The 23,199-nt window shown below is 42.8% G+C and overlaps 1 protein-coding gene across 1 annotated transcript in view; it reads left to right on the top strand.

Moving 5' to 3' along the window:
• Window positions 1-22,979, top strand: part of LOC121613649 (regulating synaptic membrane exocytosis protein 1-like) — an 84,394-nt gene extending 61,415 nt beyond the window's left edge. The window contains exons 18-35 of the mRNA XM_041947181.1: window positions 1,746-1,911; window positions 2,623-2,727; window positions 3,320-3,379; window positions 5,341-5,409; window positions 6,737-6,826; window positions 8,062-8,145; window positions 9,811-9,867; window positions 10,165-10,230; window positions 14,377-14,486; window positions 14,967-15,085; window positions 16,769-16,929; window positions 17,072-17,286; window positions 18,641-18,673; window positions 19,977-20,142; window positions 21,133-21,245; window positions 21,465-21,566; window positions 21,743-21,882; window positions 22,761-22,979. Coding sequence (XP_041803115.1) covers window positions 1,746-1,911; window positions 2,623-2,727; window positions 3,320-3,379; window positions 5,341-5,409; window positions 6,737-6,826; window positions 8,062-8,145; window positions 9,811-9,867; window positions 10,165-10,230; window positions 14,377-14,486; window positions 14,967-15,085; window positions 16,769-16,929; window positions 17,072-17,286; window positions 18,641-18,673; window positions 19,977-20,142; window positions 21,133-21,245; window positions 21,465-21,566; window positions 21,743-21,882; window positions 22,761-22,979 — 2,075 coding nt within the window. The remainder of the gene's footprint in view (window positions 1-1,745; window positions 1,912-2,622; window positions 2,728-3,319; window positions 3,380-5,340; window positions 5,410-6,736; window positions 6,827-8,061; window positions 8,146-9,810; window positions 9,868-10,164; window positions 10,231-14,376; window positions 14,487-14,966; window positions 15,086-16,768; window positions 16,930-17,071; window positions 17,287-18,640; window positions 18,674-19,976; window positions 20,143-21,132; window positions 21,246-21,464; window positions 21,567-21,742; window positions 21,883-22,760) is intronic.
• The last annotated feature ends 220 nt before the right edge of the window (window positions 22,980-23,199 follow it).

Below are 23,199 nucleotides of genomic sequence, written 5' to 3'. Positions count from 1 at the left end.
ATTTATTCCATTGGTGACAAACAGCGCTTTCACTGGTAAACAAAGGTCACGCCAGCTGACAGGAACTAAAGAAAGGCTCCATTTAAATTTGGAAAGTTGTGCTATTGTGTTCAAAATGACTCTTGAAACTATTAAACTGACCTTACAGTCGTCATATGACATTAAGTCTTTCCTCTTTTTACATAACCTGTAAATCTGACAGTTATTTAAAAAAAACATTCCCAGCAAATTACTTGAAATAATAATAAATAAATAAATATAAAAACATAGATAGCAATACATGCTGTATGACAGTATGATGGGCCACCACAGGTGAATCATGTGTATGGAGAATACTGTCATGTCCAGTCAGCTCAGGCAGTGTTCTGCCTCAGATGAGCTCTGAAATTTGTGTCATCTAAATTTCAGTATGAAGACCATTAACAAACTAAAAGATAAATTACTACCATGTATGTTGAAACGCTCGGCTTTTTGTTTGTGTGTCTGTCAGTGTGCATCTGTACACTATAAATGTGTGTGTCTGAGTGTTTGTCTGCGTGTTAGGGTTGAACTGGTATATGAATTTGTTGATATGGGCTGTTAAGAATTGGATTGACTAATTACATATTTCTTCTCATGATAAGCCCTTAAGATAATCGATTATACTAATTTTCTTATTATTGTTTGTTGATTTCTTGGGTTTCACCCTGACATGTAAAATCTGGTGTAAATACTTGTATATAGACCTAAATTACATATCAAAGTCGAAACGCAAACATCCTGTATTTCAATTTCTATCAGTCAAAGCCTAATACAGTATGTCCGTGTTTCTTGTTAATGAGTCCCCAAAGCTAAAACAAGGGACAGAAGGGATGGAAAAATCCACCACATTACTTTGAACGACTTTTTGTTTTAATTTCCATGCATGGTAGGAATAAATGAGAGACCTTGGTAGCACTTCCCAAAACAAAACTAATGGCCCACTGTGAGCTTTGTGGTGCTGTTCTGTTGGAAATGAACCCAGCGACCTTGGGACCACAACAAAGCTTGACACAGTCGCACGAATCCCTTCAAGGCTGATCAGTCTCTCTATTTATATTTTTATCTTCACAGATAGTTCCGCTACACCGCCAAAGAAAGAGAAAAGTTTTCTTTTTTTTACTACATAAGAAAATACAGGGCACAGCAATGAAAAATAGTCAGCTGCAGTCCTATTATTAGGCTCATCTTTAAATAGTCTGTATCCTTGAGACACATTCTCCTGTTGTAGTTGCCGTACAGTGTGTTCACTGCTATCAGGCTCCATGCAGTAAACACCGTGTCAATACTTTGACATGCTAAGTTTATATCTTCTGTGATTAAGCTATTAGCATCATATCTATGTCCCGTGATGGGGAGTCCAAACCCATCACAGGACTGCTGGACTCCACCATTTCAAAGAATACTGCTCCATAAAGAGATAATCACTGAGTATAAATACAATGTATGATTATTGTTACCGGAAATAGTATCTTTGCTAAAATAAATATGAGCATCTGGATAAAGATCATTCATATTATGCCGTTTTGCTAAATCTTCTGTGTAATTGAGGTTGTTGTAGATTTCACATTGCTGTAGATCAGAGCTGTAGAGACCTACACCGACAATTACTAAAAAGTTCTTTGGCACTTTTTCCATTTGACATGTTTATTCCTGAGCCCTCATCCACATATACTCATGAGCGTGTGTTTATGTGTGTGTGCTCGCGCATGGCCATTGCCACCCAGCAGCGGATGGGCGTGGCAGGGAGAGGCAGCGGGAGCCCACGTCCACCCTGGAGGTGCCAGACCAGCAGAGGACGCCCACCCATCACATACGTTCCCGTTCGGTGTCCCCGCACCGCGAGGAGCAGGGACGAATCCGCTCACGCCCGCCCAACATTCCCGCCCAGCGGTGAGGGTTCACACATGAGACAAGATTTTATTTTTTAGGGGCAACGTGCTGATTTTTAACACTTTTTGCACTTTTCTTTACATGGCAGGGACTCAAAGTGATACACCCAAATCTATTTTGCATATGAAACATTTATCCACACCGTTCACCTAATTTGGAGTAAACACCCTCAAATTAAAGTTGAAAGTCTGTGGTTAAAGCACATCTTTTTTGTTTCATTTCAAGTCTTTGTGGTGGTGTTTAGAGCAGAAAAGATTGTGTCAATGTCCCAATATTGATGGACCTGACTGTAGCATCCTCCATTATAGCCCACTATGGGCTGTATGAATATGGAAGGGCATATGCAATTTAAAATCATCAAGTCTAAGTCTACAGAGGCGGGAGGCATGGCCTGATGTATGATGACAGATACTAATAAAGGGCCAATGTCAGCCTGGTCAGCCTGGTCATGTCAAAGACATTGGTCACTTGTGAGAGGTAAAAGCAACACGGCAGAGCAGGAGAGGCGGAAGGAGAGTTTGTTGGAAGCCAGCAAACAGAGTCCATCTACTAATGAAATGTCTGTCTGATGCAGAACACACAGTGCTGCCAGCTCTGCTTTTACTGGCCGAGCCAAATGAGCCCCGCCAAGAGTCTGCTGCAATACCACCTGACCACGAACCTGACGTAAATCTTCCTTCCTTCCTTCCTTCCTTCCTTCCTTCCTGTCAGGAGTCTGGATGATGAGCTTCCTCACACTCGTCGTTCTCGTTCTCCGACTCGCTACTACGACGCTGCCAGGGGTCGCCACCAGGAGGAGGAGTACCTGGATGACAGGTGTGTGTTTGTGTGTAAGCACCGCTTGTAATGTATTTAATTGTGTGATCAGTGTTTGTCAAAAAAAAACCCCCAACTGTTTGCTCTTTTTTTGTGTGACATTGACCGCCTATTTGTGTGAGCAGTTGGCATGAGACAGCAGATTTATTGTGAAAAGCTGTAGAGAGAGTCTGTTTTCCCTGTAGGTGTGAGTGCCTGCCATGAGATCTGCTCAAGCTTTATTTTACCAAACAGGTTAAATTCTTCTGTTTATCAGTGTCATTTTTAAAAATGCTTCCAGGTTTGGTTTTTCTGCCCTTTCTACCATTGAATTTGCCTTTTTCGTGGCTTTCTTTTCTTTGGGCCTTGAACTAAGTGTGGTGCAGCAGCTGTCGTTGTTGTCGTCTTGTATAAAGTGACTTTAGGCCAGCGTGGAGTCAACACGGCTTTGGTTGTAAAATCTGTGGCATTTCTGAGTATGTGTGTTTGTCACGTGCATAGCGATCAGCGACAGCTTCTCTTTCCTGTTCACCCTCTTCTCCCTCTGCTCCCTTGGTTTCTTTTGACTGTTGTTGATTTCCTCATGTTTCATCCATCCCCATGGTAACCACAGTGAGGTCATCATGATGCACCAGTCAATGCGAGGCAAAAGTGCTGAGTGCCTCCACACCAGGTAAACTGGCCAATCACGACATACTGTTTACATTTGGGTTCTAAATCGGTCGTAGTTTTATGTGCACAGTGTTTTTATCAGATTCTCTGTCTTTGCAATTGTCTATTTTCTCTCAATAGAAGTTAAATCCATCACTGGTGCTGTTTAGAAAGAGTGAGAAAACATCACACTGAAATTGCTTCTTCTTTGCTATGAGAGTAAGCAAGTGGTGAAAAAGTAAATTTAAACTTAAAATATATACAGAAAGTAATAATTACGCATAATGTTCTTTCCAATGTAAAAAAGAATTAAAAGCTAAGTGTGTAAGTGTGGACTCGACCTCACAGATAAAGCTGGATATAGTCTATTTTTTTTTTTATTGTCTGCCAATCCCATGAAAATAGCGAGGTCCTCATTGTCCATCTCTCACTACTTTTTGACTTCCCTTCCTTGTGTGTGGCTCTCAACCTCAAGCCCAATTCTCTACTGAACATGTAAATCTTTAAAAACTGCTTAGGAATATATAGTTTCAGCGTTAAAAATGGCAATAAATAAATAAATAAATTCCAGCTTGGCACTGTCGTTTTTAACAAACGGTCCTCAGACAGGAGTAAATAGTGTGTTGGGGACTATTTTCAGCAGTGGATTAATCCACATTTGACACTACAGTGAGTATTTGGGCCTGCAGGACAGTTTATGAGGGACTGAGTCAAAAATAAAATACAGTGTGTGTGTTCATGGTATTGAAGGAACTTTTCACTCAGTGCAACAGCTGGCTCACGGAGGAATGACATGTACTCTATCAGGCCTTTGGATACACACACAATACTTGCTAGCTGGATCAGTTCAGAGTTGGTTTTGTTCTATTCATGGGATTTGCTGACAGTTAGAAAAATATAGACTATGATCACTGAACTTCTATGTTACCCATTTTTTTGGCTAATGTGGACAGTCAGGAACGTAGCAGGCGGGGAATAAACAAGCAAAGGTGTTAACTGTCATGTTAAAATAAAGAGTTTTACTGGGAAAAATGAAATGTATAAACAGATGAGGACAGGAAGCCACTGGTTGTTTAGTTGTACTGCCGCCTCAGATCCACAAGAGGACACTACAGGACCATGCTTGCATTCACACTGCTTCATTCTTATCCTTCTGCTATTTTACAACCAATCAACAGTCTGGCTTTGAAGGGCTAGAGTCAACACAGAATGTGCCAAGTCTGTCTTTGCCTCTTAATTGAAAAGATCCGCTCATATCTTGATACACTTTGACATATCAAGACTTTTACTGCCATTTAACATTTGTGCATCACATGTACTGTAATCACCTCCACACAAGCCTAACATTGCTATTTGAGCACAAAGCCAAAAAGGTAAGTTACACGCTTGAGAACACATCTGTATGTCTCAACAGAGGCTTCTTCCTTATCCAACCACACCTCTCTGATTGAAACATAAGAAGATGGCAACATTTTGTACTTCCTTACACACATGGGCGTGCTTGAGGTGGAAGGGTGCTTTTAAGCGTGTCAGTAGAGATGAGAGTCGGCGTTTGATGCTTGTACGGCTGTCATGCGGCGCTGCAGTTCTACTCGCTTGCCCCGCAGAAACTTACAAGCTTAGCCAGTGATTTTTGCAAGGAATGCACTGTTTAGAAACATGTCAGATGACAGTATGGCTGCCGTAAAGACATAACTGACAGTCCTGAAACACGAAACTAAGATTGCTTTTCTAGTGCAAGTAAATATTTTGATGAGAAAATGGAATAAATCAGCTGGTGAGCCAACCCTCTTTGAACAAGACATCTTCAAATAAGCTTAGCAACATACTACAGAGCACATAAAATCACTGGATAAGTTGGCAACTTCTTTGACCTGTAAAACCTTCTGTCCTTTGTGCAACACACTTGTTGTTTTTTTTCTCTTATTTCACCCATTCCTCCCATTATCCTACTTCTGTCTGCTGCATGCATGCTAACATCAGGAGATCTACTAGGCGCAATAACACACTGCCACCTAAGATGCCACTTTTGTTCAACAAACACACAGACAGGTAAGTCCACAGCTGAGGGTTCAGTATGCTTCAAGCGAACCAACTGTTTGTACCTGGAAGTGCTTCTCCATTCTGTGTTCCTGCTTCAAATTTCTCTTCAAACAGTGTTGCTGAACATACAAACACGGGGCTCTCCTGGATAATGTAACAGGTTTATATTGTGGCCAACAGTTTTAATTATTTCAGCTTCATTTCTGAGAAATCTTTTTTTTTCAGTTGGCGTGGCAGACAGCTATAAATACAATACCCATGAGCCTCTGCAGCCGTTGCTATTGGGAAGAAACCACTAAGATTCTTGAATTAGAACTGTAGCAAATTGTTGTATTTAGGATCAAATAGCGATATATACTGTAAACTGAATCCATCCAGAACTGACCCAGAATCCAAACGTGGATTACATTAAGCTGTAGATTTAGTTGTAGCACTTTGCTCCTGCACTTTGTTGCAGATGCATGATGTGTAAGCAATTATAAGCTTGGTGATTGGATGTTTCTTTCTCCAGTGCACCTCAAAAGTCAAGGTCTGCTTCCTACGTGAAGTCAGGCAGTTGGGCGAGCCCTTTGTTTGAAGCATACTGAGGCCGTGAGACATTCTGTGATGCCAGTGTGAATTTTTCTCAACCTGTGGAGAACAACATAATGGTTTTATTGTAGAAGATCTCGATAATCTCTAATATTAGAGTTTGGATACCTGCCAAACTGTACATATTGATAGTAGAATAAGACACACCAGCTTGTGATGCGTACAAGCCTGCGAACTTCCTTTTATGTGAGTATTTCTACGTCAGCGGGAGCTTTGCAGATTTGCTTCCGGTCTGAGCTTTCTTTCCTTTGCGAGCGCATGCTGTTTTTGAAACTTTCGTCTTGTGACTAGCTCCACGCTGCCTGCATGTCGAAAGATAAGCTCTGTCGTGGGATCGCACACGGTCATGGCAACGCGCTGCTCCATCACACACTGCGTTGCAATGTTCAAAGCTGAGACGACGGTTAGGTAAGACACACACATACATGTTATCATCAGTGGTTCAACAAAGGAGCGCCACATTGGGAGAATAGTGCAGAGAGCATTCCATCATTTGCCATGACAGTCGAAAAACTTTTCCATCTTCATGACAACCATGACAACTTACAGACGCTCCCATCCTTACGCCAGCCAGACAGTCATGGTTTAGTTCTCAGACTAGCATTATGATTTTGGGAATCTAATCTGAGTTTCTTTTAAAGCATTTTTTTCTGTTTGTCCATTGTTTTTCTCTTTGTGTTTGTTTCTGTCCTCTCCTCCTGTCTCCTCCTCCATTGGATGGCATGTTGTGCTGTGGTGCCTCTAGTGATCTGCAGCCCTCTCTGGACAGGGTTAGGAGCGCTAGCGCCAACTGTCTGACTCCAGACAATCATGCCCCCTCACCAGAGACTGAAAGGTACCAGCCTCTGTCCCCGCCACCCCTCCTGTAGTACTGCAGTAGCCTCTTACCTTTCCTGGTCTTTGCGGTTCTTCTCCCTCTGAATGGTCCTACACTAGCTGAAGATAAAGCTTCCCTCCTCTTCACTCTACCCAGACCCCATCACTATACACCACTCTACCCTTTCTATCTGCTGATACACCCAACAGCTTCTATGGTTTGCCACAATCCTCAAGTTGTAAATGAAGGTGCAACGATTTTGTATTGTGTTTAACCCTAGAAACATTTTGCCAGATTTCATCAAATTGGCTTATCATTATCTAGACACCTTCTTTGCTATCAGAGTCCGAGCACATGAATATAACACAGGTGCGACTGGCATCCTGACAACCAAATCGGTGCACCTTTTCTTGTACACCTTACCATCTTACCTTAATTACTGTATTTATCTTCACCAAGCAGCCTACTGCCTTCAGCCTACAGTCTTCAGTACAATTGACACTTCAATCACTCATGCATCTCATTTGTTTGCCTCAGTTCTTAGTGAAACCAGCATAACCTTTTCCAGTATCACCAAGCTCTGTTTATTTAGACTGAACCATGAGACCAGCTGCCATGCTTGATCCAAAGAGATTTCTGGTACCAGAGCTGCTTTCTTGGTCAACCATCACCCACAATGTAATCAAAATACCTTGAAGGCTAGGTTCAAATGTATTCAAGTATGTTTAACTACAATGTGTTGGCCTACTCACATGCCACATGTATGTTGAAAGAGTTTTTGGTCAGTGTAATCATTGCAAGGACGATGCTGATTGCTTCCTTGCCCTTTCAAGAAGAAAACACAAATTTTTTTTTCAGAAAAGATCGGAACTTTGGAAGATTCCCAGATACCCAGATATTTCCCTCAGGAGTTGGTGGACTCCAAAACAGAGCTAAAAACAAAGGGCATATTGACCCTTTATTTGTTGGGTGGCCAGAGACACAACTCCAAATTGCTAATCCTGTTCCATGTGTGCTGGAAGCGTACAGCAAATAAGCACCAACTTCGTAGGTGAATTTATGTCAATGTTGTGCATACAGCTTGTTCCACCGCCCCCAAGTGGTGAAAAAATACCTGCAGCTGTGGCAGGAACAAAGAATCCCAGGCAGCTTTTCACTTTCATTCCTAATAATGGAACAGCAAGGCTTTCTGATTTTGTAATGGCTTGCTGATTTGATCATTTGGGTGATTTATTTTGTATGTGTACACATAGAAAATCTTTGTCCCATTCCCTGCCCCGGAGACGTCCGGCAAGTCCCAGGATTCTTATCCAACATGCCTCCCCAGAAGATGACAGGTACCCTTTTGTGGACCCCCGACTGCTTCTTCTCAGAGCTTGACTCATGCCTTAAAATCTGATGCCATTATGACCTTAACCCAAAGACCCAAAGACAAAGTTTTTTGTTCAATTCTAATAAAATAAGAAAGGTATTTTTCAAGGCATATCACCACCCAATATGTCACCAATTCCCAAGTTTTTTGTTTGTTTTGTTTTGTTTTGTTTTTTCCCAGTAATGCAACACATTGTCTGAGACCTGACTGGAGTCCTCTGGGTTCAGTCGGGTCTTAGTGGGTGCAGGCAGATGTCAAGCTCTACCTCATATCTGCAGCTGACAGTTTTTTTGCTGAGTTCTGATCTTTCTGTGACTAGCTGGTAGTGAATTTGCAGCCTAAGCTATTCCAACTCTTTCTATTCTGATAGAAGTGTAGTGAGTCACTTTATCTTGTGTCACATAAACAAGTTTCATTTAATTTTAACTAATTTAATTTAATTTAGTACAACAGATTTTCAAATTCCATTGAAGAAACAGTGAAACATTTTGGGAAATAAGCTTAACCACTTCCTTGCTGAGAGTTAGATTAGAAGATCCATACTGCTCTCATATTTGTCTGTTAAATACGAAGTTACATCCAGGAGACAGTTAGCTTAGCTTAGCATACAGACTGAAGTCTTTATGGGAGAAACAGCTCGCCTGGCTCTCTCCAAAGGTATGGATTATTAAACAAGTTAATCAGTTAATTTGTTAATTAGTGAGCTTTAGAGGTGTTGGTTGGAGGATTGTGTTATCTGGAGTGAGTGTTTCCTCGTATTTCAAGTCATTATGCTAGGCTTTGCTAACGTCTCCTGGCTTTAGCTTCATATTTAGCACACAGAAACGAGAGCGGTATCAAGCTTCTCTTGAGCGAAGCGAATAAGCATATTTCCCAAAATGTTGAACTATTACTTTAAACTTGCTCATGACTGAAATTGTTATTTTTTTTAAAAACTAATAACAGTTGCCATTGCAACTGCATGGGTCCACTTTATTTACACAAATACAAGATAAAATGACAAGCTATTCTCGTCACTTTTTGCAATTTAGCTTCCTATTGGTCAACGAGCTGGACACAGTGCGAGTGAACATGATGCACAATTTAGAACTTGTCAAAATAAAAGTCAGAATGTCCTACAGGCACAGACGAGTTCTACATTGTTTCAGACTTTGTCACTCACATTGTGTAAACGGTTGCTTGTGGGTGGTGTTTATCTGGTTTGCAATTTTTTGCGATCGTTGTAGCGATAGTTTTCATTCCTGGTTGTTGTTGTAGTTTTGTCCTGTTGCTTTTCTAGTCTTCCTTCATGGTTTTTAGTGGCCGGTTTGTGCTCCTCTGAACTTCTGGTAGTTTGTAGTGGTGGTATGGTGTGAAATCTTGCCTTGCTGAGTTTGCCTCCTGCAGTCTTTCCAAGTGTACTTTTTGTTCTGGGAATTGCATCTGCAGCTTCTGTGTGCTCGCCTTCTCTTCTCAGCCTTAAAGAAGTCTCTCATTTTCAAGGCCTAGTGCTCGGCAATGACTTCAAATTCATGATGTTCATAATTCATATTAGAAGTGTGACTGTGTATGTTCATGCGTGTGTGTGTGTGTGTGTGTGTGTGTGGCGGTACATGTATCATCCTTGTCATCTTCCTGTCCATGAATGGAGAATATGGATGCTGCTTCCTACTCAAGAGACTTTAATTCACCTCAGTACAAAGAAGAGGTACACACACTTACGTGTATACACACACACACACACACACACACACACAGGCACTGTTACAGATGAAGCATGAGTGTGTGACACCCCCTTATTCATATCACCATCATACCATCCATCACAGCATGCCTCCTATTTCCTGTTTTCCAGATCATAAACTTATAAGGCCAATGACAGCCCGCTGACAGAGTCGGACTCTAAATGATGTATCCTCCATCATGCTCTCTTCCATCCTCTCATCCATCCATCCATCTTTTTTTCTTTTGTGTACTGTTCCCTTTGCTCATCCACATTCTCCAGGCAGCCTCGGACCCTGGAAACACCTGAGTGTCAGACTCTTGGCAGGAAGCTGTCTGACAGTGGCAGGTAAGGCATGTACTGTGTACTCAGCACATGTCAAACAATAATTTAAAAGGTCATTGTGGGGAGGAGCTTGAAATTACACAACCAACTTCAAAATTATTTAAAAAATGCGTCTACTGCTGATAGCTTTTCAAATCCACTCACCAGTTTTTTAAGTTAGTCTTAGGCCCCGTTTGGACAGGATTAACATTACAGGGGAGGTGAGGAGTGAAATCTGTAACTTAACTCACTGTTCATTTTAAGCACGCTGAAACTACAGGGTATGGTCTGTAGTAAACATGGACGATCAGCAGGACAAAGACAAAAGAGGAAGCCAAAGGCCGACCCAGGGGAGGTGCGTGAGGTGAATTTGAGTCACAAATCGTACAAGAAGCTCGTATTGATATGATTCATTTTGACTGCCACTTCCGAGGTAATTATCGTCTCTGATGTCCATTCCAAATCAACGTCCATAAATCGCCTCACAAATCATAGAAAAAAGATGCTTCAGAACTTTGTTTTCTTCAGTATTAAAGTAGTCCAGTGATAGTTGCCTGTAAATCCGTGAGTACACTGCAAACAAGAACTGCTAATAACTAACTGAGCATACTTTTAATGGTGCCAGTTGGCCAAACTGAGAACAAGTATTGGCCAAAAGAATCATGGGGCTCTGTTTAGACTACCAGTACCTCCTTGTAGCTGACATGACAACAGCCCATTTCATGAGCTTTTATGGTGTCTCGCACTCTTGATGACTTTAATTTTTTTCTGTTGTCATATTGGTTCACAGATAGACCTGCCTGTTGGTGTTAGCATGTTTCTGTCTATTAGATTAAAAAAAAACATTTGACTTAATCAGTTTTCACACAAAAGTCAGATTTTACACAGACCTGATGAAAAATAAAGTATGAGGTCAAGCAGCTCTTCATGTGGAAAAAAAAAAACTCAATGAGAATGCAAGGACGTCGCTATTTAGATTTAAAATAACAGGAGGGCCGACGAGTTCACCTGTAATTATTACTGGGCTGTAGTCATTACTGGGGTGGAGGTGAAAATTATCCATATACACCATTTAAAAGTTTGAAATCACCTGCCACCAAAGCTTGATTCAGTGCAGTCGCGTGGCTGAGAGGACCGCTCTGTATTTTTAAATGCTATTTCCATTCTCTATAAAGGGTTTACAATAAAAAAATGTTTTGTACATGGAGAACAAAATACTGTACACTGGTTCAACCAGACTGACAAATGAAGGGGCAAAAGAGACAAAGACACCTCTGAGCAATCACAGAAACTGGGAGCTCAGCATCAAAATGTGTGCAGATTTAAACAGGAACGGGCTCCTGTTTTAGTGGCAAGTTCACAATATTGTCTACAACAAGCTGGAATTAACAGGTGTGCTGCTTTAGCGAAGCTACTCTTCTTCACAATAGAAACAGGACGTCAGTCTGGGGTTAGCACTACTGCAGGAGGATCATGGGATATCAGCTGCACATACTGTGGACACACTTTAACAGTGTCCTCCCCTGACATCAGCTAAATGGAAGGTTTAGTCATTTAATATTGCACAATTTTGAACAGTTGTGCACACACTCCAGACACCACTGACCAGCACAGGTAATGTTAAATCACCCCACCTCCCCAGAGAAATGAATCTAGTCAGAGAGGGGCTTTAGATGACAGGGATTAGTTATGACTGTTCACGTAGACGCAGGATAAATCTAATCTAGTCAACTAAAATTGAGTTTACTGGACAGGGATATGGAGCACACACGCTCCATGTTGGCCCTCGGTGAGGTTCAAGTGCGGAAAACGACACAGCAGACAGAGCGTACAACAAAAGTGTTGTCGAAGTTGAGCAGAGCACAGAAAAACAATTAGCCAGGCAGAATGAGCAACAAAACAGGTTTAAGCCGAGTAAGCCAGGGTCAACTAACTGCTGATATTCTACGATTCGGCGTTGAGTAGTGAGGCTGAATGAATACTGGAGGACAACTCCCTGCTGCCGCTGGAGAGAGTTGGGTTGATTGTAGATCAGCTGCACCTGCCCGTAACTTGCTCACGTGCCTCACTCACCAGCACCTGTGGAGAAAAGAAAGAAAAGAAAGAAAAGAGGGGCTAGAGAGGAACTGCCACTAGGCGGAGCCAGAGGGCATGACACTTGGAAGCGCAGACAAAATAATGCATTCCTCTAACTAGATGCGCCTAAAAGTTAGGTTTTTACACAACTAAATGTTCACTGGCAAGGTTTTTTCTAGGCCAGGAAGTATGGACATGTCCTGTCTGAGCAGACCGACATTGCCATGTCACTGACATGACTCACTGCTAATGTCGCGTTAACTGCTTGTATATTTACACCATTAGACCACTATCTTTCCCTAAACTAAACCAAGTGCTTTGAGTTGCCTACATATAGCCATAAAATATGAATTATGCTTCTGTTGCTGTGATGTTTCTTTCCAAATTCAGCTGCTGTTGAAAATTAGCAGTACACAAAGAGACATGGGCGAATATTTAAGAATTTAGAACAGATAATGGTTCTTTAATAGCCTGCGAGCTCCAGCCTTTTTCACAATCTTGAGGCAGTGTGCACTTTATGGTATGGTTAAGATTGTTAACCGTGCACCCTGCAAGCAAGATGTTTGCTTTATGTTTCATTTAACATGATTTGGATGACCTTTTATTCATTTGTGTTCTGTTTCTCCCTCCTCCATTTTCCTTCAACCCCATCTTTCTTCCCCTTTTCGTTCCTGCATGCTGCTGCTCACACACTGCGTTGTGGGTTTGTATGGCACCTGCGTGACATGTGTGCATTTGTGTGCGTGTGTGTGTGCACAGAATCAAGCCCACCTCAATCTTAAGGGGCTCCAGAGGAAAGAAGGCACCACTGCGGCCCCTCGGTAAGGGGAGCAGATCCACTTTGATCTACTGTAGATACTGTGAAGGACAGGAAAGGGTCAGGGCGGCTCTCTCACACCTTCATGCTTTTACCTCTGTGTGTGTGTGTGTGTGTGTGTGTTTCTGTGACCTGTCTTTGCCACATCACCACCTGGGATGCTGCTGCTGCTGCTCTGTGTTTGTGTATTTATCATGTATGTGTGGACATGTGTGGACAACCAAAGGTCACTCTTTATCAGTCTAAATTTAGAACTTGGTGTGTAAGCATTGTGTTAAGTTTTGGGGTAATATTAAAGGCCTGTTTTGCAGGCCTTGTCTTTTTCAACGTTCGTCAAGCAACACCTTTCAATTGGATCGTTTTTAAAAACATAATTAATAGTTTAAGCATCAGTTATTCTATTCCGTTGCTCTATTCTCAGTACGATGGCTAGTTGAAAGGCAATTTTGAATGGAAGCTTTCTACAACAGAACTGGTTAAAAATTCATACTCAGCAGAAAAATGTAAATGAAAAAAAGCCACGTGCTGAATGACAAACTAATTACAGGTAATTCACAGTGAAATAGGAAACAGATTTTCTGAATAGGTCCTGTTCTGGGGTCTTTTGTGAGGGTGGGTTGCGATGAATGAATGTCTGCAGATATGGTGGGATTCGTGCTTGAAGGCTTTCACCTTCTCTATGTGTTCTTTCACCATCTGAATCTTTGTTTGCTGCTCTTTCCGCCACAGGATCCCTCACAGCCGACCCCTGAATAAGCTTCACTTTGCATCACTTTGTGAATATCTTGTTGCCACCGATTTCTCACCAAAATATCGCTGCTGTTCTTTCATTCCCACCACCGATGCTTTTCCTATCGCCATATTCTGTCACTTTTTTATGCATTTTCTCAAAGGATTTGATGTTGCCATTTTTAAACAAGAATGATTAACTGATAGCAGGTTCCTTTGGACATTAGCTGTTTTTCTGCTCAGTTTTTGTGTTCCTTCAGGTGAATTTCAACCACGTGTAATGTCAAAATAATGCTGTGTGTAAAGGATTAACTCAAGAGATGTGAGCAACAACCAGAGAGTGACCCGTGCTGCAGTGCACGCCCTGGATCACAAACATTATTGACTTTCATTTCATTTTCTCTCTTTTTTTTCATCCCCATTCTCTTCATCCTTGCTTTGGTTCATTTTTCTTCTCTCCCCTCTCCTCCTCCACCCTCCCTCAACCTCTCCCTCCCGCTGGCTGTTTTCTTCTCTGTCTGCTTCACTCTTATGTTTTTTTGTGTTAGGGGCCACCTCCAAGGTGGTTCGTCTCTTTCCTCCTCAGTGACGTCCTCCTCAGCCCGCAGAGTACGGCAACTCCCACAGCTTCCCCCCAAGAGCAGCACGGTAGAACAAGGTACGTATTGAGGAGGATGATGGTGTGTGTGTGTGTGTGTGTGTGTGTGTGTGAAGCTGATGCATGTATAAATTTATGCTAGGGATAATTTGTACATGAACTTGTACCACCACAGTGAGTTAGTCCTTGTGCTGCACTGGACTGATGCAGTGCCTTTCAGTCATTGTTCTTATCACAAACTCTCAAGAAAGGTTGGTTACCTATCCATGCAGACAGGTGACATCATTGTTAGTGTGTCCAGCTTTTTCAGGACTGAATGATTACTAGCTGCACAGACTGAACATTTCTCTTATTTTCTCTGATTTCTGGCTGAATTTATCTGCATGACAAATTTTCTCACCGCTAAACACTTTTTTTTTTTTTCTGCAGGCACGGTCACTTAAAGTGCAGTGTCTGATTAAATGGGAATTTATTGAGTTTTTCATGTGGGGTATGTGTGTGTGTGTGTGTGTGTGTGTATGTGTGTGTGTGTGTGTGCAGCCCTGGTAGCAGAGGAGTGTGTTCGTCAGCTCCGGATGAGGGTTCATTCTAACCGGGTGTCAGCTACCACCACCTCCAGCCAACAGGACCTGGACCGATCCCTCAAGAACAAACGGGAGGTGGGCCACGACTTTCTTTCTTTTCTTTTTTTTTTGCTGTTGTTGGCTTCATTCAGCCTGACAGTTCACTTTAAAACAAACTCATCAGGAGAATGGAGGGGAACAATAAGGGTTCCAGCCAGAGCATGAGCCATAATGTTGCTGAAGTGCAGTGAATTACATCTACTGTCTAAGAAAGTAATAAATTATGTTACCGTAATGGTGAAGAACACTCAATAAAATGAATTGGTTCCAGGCGGGCAGTCACTCAAGAACGCACCTCACTCCTCAAACACAAAAGTGAAAATCCATACTGGCTGGTTTTCCTGTCCCTAACTTACAGAAAACTGATAGTTTAATGTTGATATCCTGACTTTCACACATGTCTACATGTCAGTGGTTTAACTTTTTTGTATGCGTCGTGTCAGCACTGTCTTTGTGATGCATTACTCTGTCCCCCAGTCTGACATTATAGATCATCTGCACAATCCGACTTAAACATCCAAAAGTGTCGTAATGCAATGATACGGATGAAAATGTGTCGAAAGTAATCATGAAAGCGAATGGTGGAAGGTGATCAGTTCTTGATCTAAATAGTTAATATCTGCACAACAGAATGGGTTCGTCTGATACAAGCTTTAAAAACTTCTTAAACTTTCAACTAAGACTTAGTTTGTTCAAATATTTTCTTTTCAAGAGGTGGGAAAGTGTCTGTACTAACACATTGCAATTACAAGTGTATTGTTGAATTGTACAATACATATGTAATACTACTGCTGTAAACATATTTATCATAGAAGTGAATGGGACTGACTGGACTAGATTAGTTAAAAAATGTAAATTATTCTAATCTTACTTCCAGAATTAGCAAGTATTGCAATAAGCAGTATTGTGACAACTGTTTTTGGCACTACACACCCTTAGAACAGCCTCACGTGTGTTTTCACTTATTGCCTAGACTTTGTTGCAGGGCTGCAGGGGGGTGCACAGACTGTGCTTGAATGACAGCTCCCTGACTCTCCCACAGGCCTTTTTCACAATAAACATTTTGCCTTGGCATTGCAGGTGAAGCACGGGCGTAGCTGATAACACTCATGATTGCACAGCTCCATTAAACGTCGCGATAAAAGCCAGTGAGTCAGCATGCACACTGCTAGGACCCTGAAGCTGGCACGAAGAGCACAGGTGTTAACAGTTTCACCTGTGCAGCTCCTGCTGCAACATGCCAAAATGTCTGCAGCGGAAAAGGCTGATCTCTTTGGACCTGTTACGGCGGTGATGCTGTACCGGTATCATTCCAACTCTCACATGGAGCTTGTTGACCTCATGTAAACCTACTTCAAACTGAGCATGGCGCTAATTAGCCCTAATAAGTGAAAACACCTCTGTGGGTATGCAGGGCCTTTAACAACAAACAACTACATGAGATTTTCCTCTCTCTTATTGTGTTCAGGCAAAGCTGAACAGACAGTTCATTGAGTTAGGAGCACTGTCAGTGGGCACAGTGCAGAATCACTCAGTGGGCGACTGGATCAGCCTTAACTTTAATCTGGGTGCACAACTTCACAACAAGCTGAACATCATTAACATATTATATGCTAAAGCTGGTATGGCTAACATGTTAGCAACCTCTTCTCAGTGCATCATTTTCAGGATCTAGTAGTAATATCGACTAACATTTTGTGTGATGTGTGTTTTGTGCAGCTCTACAAGGACCAGAGAAGGAGTAGTGAGAACGTTTCCCATAAGTCCTCAGACAGTGATGTCAGCGATGTGTCAGCCATCTCTCGAACCAGCAGTGCCTCTCGCATCAGTAGCACCAGCTACATGTCCATCCAATCAGAGAGACCCCGGGGACGCTTCAGGTACCCACACATACTCACCTCGACACTTTTTTGTGTGTTACTGCTAACGTTTACTTTACAGTAAAAGGGATTGTAAGTCACGTGAAATCAACTTTACTTTGGGTGACTTTATGTGATTGTTATTGTCAAATGTGATCATCAGCAGGGCCATGCGCGCAACCGGACGCCACATGATGAAGAGCACCAGCGTGAGTGGTGAGATCTACGGCATGGAGCACACCGACGGCAGCCAATCAGACACGGCACTCGGGAGCCTCGGGAGCGGGATCAAGAAGCGGCGCTCGAGCCTCAGCCAACGTGTCGTCGCCATCCTGCCATCCAGACGCAGCCGGAGTACCTCGCAACTCAGCCAGACGGGTCAGAGAACAGTCCCACGAGCAGTTTGAGAGATCGCCACACAAATGCACGCAGAGGGGAAGAAATAAAACACAAAGAAATAAACAAGATAGCAGTTCGACTTGTCCCACCTCGCCTACGCTACACTTCAGCACCAACCACAGACCCTCGCAGAGTGTCGCTCCGTGTGTCATTTCTTCAAAGAAGCACCTCCACAATAATTTGAAGACATTAGTGTAATCACTGTAAATAAATAATACCATCGCCAAGAAGATTGGCAGCCTCCAATGGCATCTAGTCTGTTTTATATTATGCGGCAAATCATTGGCTTTGGCAGATGATGAGCAAAGTTTAAAGGCTAATATAAAATATTTATTAGCAAAGCTGAAGCAGCAGGTTTTTCTTTTAAAATTTTTCTTAAAACCACAATATGTCTAATTACTTATGCAAACATTGGCTCTTTGAAATTATTCTGATGGCATACATCTAAGTTTCTGATTATAGAAACATTAGACAATCCCAGGGGATTGTAGTGTCCGTTTTGATACTACCATGAGATGTGCACTCAAAGGTCCGGTGGTGGTACAGCAGGTTGTTTGTATGCGGTGCTCTATCAGCACGTTTGGTAAAACTAAATGCACGCTATGAGCACATGGGCAATATGATGCACATGTTTGCAGGCTGCAGAGGGCTGTTGGTGGCTGCAGTGCGCCGTATCAGAGCAGTGCCCCAGTACAAGGGGAGGACAAGAAGAAGAGAGCTTAGCTGACGTGATCAACGCAGGTTTTAAAATGTTCCCAAACAGGGATTTGCAAATCTTATAAAATTGATTTAGTATGTTTGTTAGGATACACATAATGAGTTTGGGGGGAAATGTGTTTGTTTACAGTGAAAACTCAACAGGGCACCTTTAATTTCATTCTAAATTCTCGAAATCTGGGCTGGAGCTTAGCGCCTGATCACAGTTGCAGCTAAAGTCTCGCTGCCTGAGACGATGGAAGTGAAGCTCTTTTAAATCTTGGAGGGACGCTGCAGTTACATGTTGTTAACGTGATCAAATGCACGTGTGATTGCCTCCAGAGCAAACCAATATTCATCATGGGTGCATTTATTTATGGATTTGATGCGTCTATATACGAAACAAACTGCTCTGATAGTTTAGGACAAACACACACACACACACACACACACACACACACACACACACACACACACACACACAGACTGTACAAGAAGACTTCAGTGCAGACAGACAACAACCTCTAAGTCACTAACACTGTGTCACATGTAGCTCATTTAACCAGTGTATCCAGTGTTGCTGTTGTTTCTGATGTTGTTGTTTATTGGCTTGTTGTTGTTATGTGTGTTATTTCAGAGGCGGCGGGTAAGGCGGCGGACAGACAGAAAGGTAAAGCAGTAGTTAGACAGACAGACAGACAGTTTGAAAGGAAGGCAGTCAGACGCTGTAATACAGGAAGAAAGAAACTGTAAAGTAACACTTACTTCAGGTGATGCTTCTAAGGCTTTATAGGTGCCATAAAGTGCATCACTACTGCATGAAAAGCCAGCATGATGTTATATTATATAGCAGGAAACAATCTTTAGAGTGTTAAATACACTATGGAGCAGCTGCTACATGTAGCCTTTCTGATGTTTTTTAATTACACTGAGTAATGTTAAAGAATAAGCTAACCAATAAAGCATCACAGCACACTCAGTGTAAAGTTTTATGACTGAGGCAGACAGAGAGCCACAGAGAGAGAATGATCGTAAGGGAGAGTTGCAGAGTAGCTGTGTTAGACAGACTGAAGTTCCATGCACCTCCAGCCCTCCCTAAACTCTGTCTCCGGCACGCTTCCTTACTCCACCCTCTTCTGCCACCATTGTGTTAAAAGGCTGGTTCAGTTCTGCAAGAAGCCTGGCTGAGTCAAAAATGTTTCCTCAATAGTCCGCACGCCGAGTCTGCCTTTTCATCTCCACTGCTTTCATTTTCCAAGAAGAAGCCAAATCTGACTCCACACCTGCATGCCATTAAACGAAACACTCGTATTCATGTTGGACGGACTGAAAGGACGTGGTGTGTTTATGACGACAGCAGGCTTTACAAAGAGCTGAACTTCTCCTTTAAGCCTGGATGTATGATTTCTTCAACCCTCAGAGTTTTACCTTTACATCCTCGCCAAACATTCAAGATTGGGGTGGACTGACTAAGCCATGTCATCTTTCTGCACTGACCTTATCACCTAAATGATAATAGATCATTCTTGTTTTCCAAAAATTGTCTCGTTTTTCACACAAAACCTGTCTCGAGCATCCCAGGATGCTAGAGACAGGTTTATGTGTATACAGATGTGTTTGTCTTGTACAGAAATTATGTTTAGGGATGTTGGTGAGGTCACCATGGAATATTACTTTGCATGGGAAGGCCTGCAAATTGATCAAACTCATCCTCTAGTTGTCAGGCTTGTCAGAGTTGATGCAAGACCTATGACTGAAAAAAAAAACTCCCTACAACATGTGTTGTATTATATTATATTATTTTTAACTGGTATTATATTCCCAGTTTTCATATTCTGTACAAATTCAGGCCCAGTTTGAGTTTGGGGTCAGTATTGGATGACATGAGATGCCTGATAACTCATACCAGCCTTGGCTAAAACGGCACCTGCAGAGTCTAATTGTTTAACACCTCATTTCTGTGTTCGCCACAGAGGCGTCAGCAGGTAAGAAGGTTGGCAAGGCCGGCAGCAGCAGCATCCAGAGGAGCGTGGAGACGGGCATGGCTGTGGAGTACCCACGAGGAGGGTCGGCCATGAACCGGCAGGCCAGCAGAGAGTCCACTGATGGCAGCATGAACAGCTACAGCTCTGAGGGGAAGTACGTGCACGCTGGAGGACGGACCCACATGTGAACGCAGAGTGCATGTTGTTTGGACTGTTTGTGTGTGTGCGGTGTGCTGTAACAGACTGTCAGAAGTTGACAATGTAAAAATGTTAGCATGCTAACATGCTAAGCTAAGATTGGTGAATGCAAATATTAAAACTGCTTCACGTCAGCATGTTAGCGTTGCCATCGTGAGTATGTTGGCATGCTGACGTCAGCTCGACGCACCACTGTGGCTAATTATAACCTGGCGGAGCCGTTAGCGTGGCCGCAGACTTCACAGAAAGCCTGTCAGCTGTGTTGTTCAGTCGTCTGTCTCACGAGCATCCCACGGAACAGACACGCTTCTATGCTAATCAATCCAGCTGTCTATACAAGCTGTGTGACTGCTTGTGTTCCACTTGGACACACACAACCTAAAGCACGCTCCAGATGCGTATTATGCGTACTACGTATTGATTGTGTATAGGGCCATCTGATATTTTCTTGTGGGCAAACAGGCCGTTCAGGGTACAAGGCATGCTGGTATTAGGTCAGTGGGCCCCACAGTAACTTGTTTTTAACAGTAAGAAATGATGTGCAAAAAAAAAAAGGCTAGATTTAGCAGATTAGCTCTGCTCGGGTAAAAATGTGAGCATGTAGATATATAAATGCTGCAGCACAAATAGCCCAAACAACAGAGCTACATTTCCCAAGTAGTACTTATGCAGGTGGCTTCCATGTGCTCGTTTCCATTGGTCCTCTTCCTCATTGCAAAATCCTATTTCCTCTTACATTTGTTAGTATTAAAACACTACAGTATTATAGAGACCCATGCAGCTGCCAATGCGCTGCTATAATATAACCATTGTTATTAAAGCAGTGTGCTGTAGGGCAGCAGTAATGTTTGTTTTCCCTAACTTATAATTTAACCCTTAATGACATCTTACATGTTTTGAGTGGTGATGTAGGAAATGCTGACTAATTTGTGTGTGTGTGTGTCAGTCTAATCTTCTCAGGTATGCGGTTGGGTGCTGACAGTCAGTTCAGTGACTTCCTGGATGGTTTAGGCCCCGGCCAGCTGGTTGGCCGGCAAACACTGGCAACGCCTGCCATGGGTGAGTGATGGCTCCATCAAATCCACTGCACATTTCATACCAAAACATTCGACATTTGTAGTGCAAAAAAAGGAACGGCTAATATTAGGTTCCATTTTTCTCATCACATGTGAAAACAGAAGAATACAAACGAAAGGCAAATGGAGTTTCTGATCATGTATAATAATGTGTCTGAATGTAGCTCGTATGTGTGTTTGCATATGTCTCCTATACATACAGGTGATGTTCAGATCGGTTTGATGGATAAGAAAGGCCAGCTGGAGGTTGAAGTGATCAGGGCACGAGGCCTTACCCCCAAACCAGGCTCCAAATCCCTCCCAGGTAACACACACACACACACACTCTCAGACCGTAAATACAGCCCCTCTGTCCGATGCCTGAACGTCAAACTCTAACACACACAACTTTTCCCTCATGCTTCTTCTTCTCCTCCCTCCTCCTTCATTCTATCTGTCCTCTCTTTCTGCTCCGCCTGGACCCCATCCCTCCATCCACAGCCCCCTATGTCAAGGTGTACCTGCTGGATAATGGAACATGTAAAGCCAAAAAGAAAACCAAGATTGCACGAAAGACCCTGGAGCCGCTCTACCAGCAGCACCTGCTCTTTGATGAGAGTCCCCAGGGCAAGGTGCTTCAGGTAAGGGGGGGGGGCGCACCCTGGTAACAGCTTAGTCTCAAACAGACTGAACGACCAACCATTACTCACTTCATAATGAGAATGTCCCGAAAACGATTGAAATAAAAACTCCTTTTGATTAATGCCACGCAGTAGAGAAAGCTTTTAAGTCATGGTTTAACAGAAAATGAACACATCGCACTATAATTATCTCGATGCCGGAGCTGTAGACTTGAGACTTTTCACTTGAATAGACTTCATTGCTGTGAGAATTGACTTGAGACTTAGCTCCCTGAAGACTTGACTTGGGACTTAAAAGCAAAGAACGTCCTAGTCTGAGTCGCGCTGTGCTGTTGTGGACAGCCACCTGAAAAAGGCCCACCTACAAAAATCAATACCAATCTAAGTGCATGCTATAGAATAACCTCACAGCCTTTTCCTTTGACTCTACACGTTGTCGACCGTAAAAATGACTCCACACACAATATTGAGACAACTTTACCTGAAGAGTATTATGTAAAACCACCACCCGCCAGATAGACGCTTGCTTAAAAGCACTGCTGTATTTTTCTAGTATTGGTTGTCTCTTCTACAAACCGCTGAATGGCTGAGCCAAACAGCTGATCAGACGTTATTTGAGACTCGACTTGGACTCGTTCCAAAACCCCAGAGGTTTGACTTGGACAATCACAAGACGCTTGACTTGAGTAGGACTTGAACTTAACACTTTCAAACAGATCTGCATTACTGACTGGAAGTCAGTTTTGCGCTGAAGCTGTGAGTCCTCATGTCTTCCCTAATGCCTTAAGAAATGATTCCTAAACGTATTGATAACGTGTGTTTTCTTCCTCAGCTCACTGCTTACGAGTTTAACTCATCTCTGCCATTCTCTCCTCCAGGTGATAGTGTGGGGCGACTATGGACGATTGGACCACAAATGTTTCATGGGTGTAGCACAGATCCTATTGGAGGAGCTGGACCTCTCAAGCACGGTGATTGGCTGGTACAAACTATTTCCGCCATCCTCATTGGTGGACCCTACATTAGCTCCGCTCACGCGGCTGGCGTCTCAGACGTCATTGGACAGCTCAGGACCGCCACCAGGCGTTCGGTCCTAGTGACCGAATGGCGACCGCAAACCCCCCAAAATCCCTTAAATGACAAAATAATGGACCACAGCGACTGGACCAGAACCGAACACGCCCCGAGGACAACAAGGAGAAGCCCTCGGTCATCCAGTGAAAAGCCAGACGGAGCGACAGGGAATGAGAGAGAGAAAGAGAGAGAGGGAGAGACAGAACTAGCCAATCAAAGCTTAGCTGGAGTCTGACAATCACG

The sequence above is a fragment of the Chelmon rostratus genome, chromosome 11 (genome assembly GCF_017976325.1).
Source record: "Chelmon rostratus isolate fCheRos1 chromosome 11, fCheRos1.pri, whole genome shotgun sequence".
NCBI classification, from domain to species: Eukaryota; Metazoa; Chordata; class Actinopteri; order Chaetodontiformes; family Chaetodontidae; genus Chelmon; species Chelmon rostratus.
This window is presented reverse-complemented; position numbering and strand designations above follow the sequence as displayed.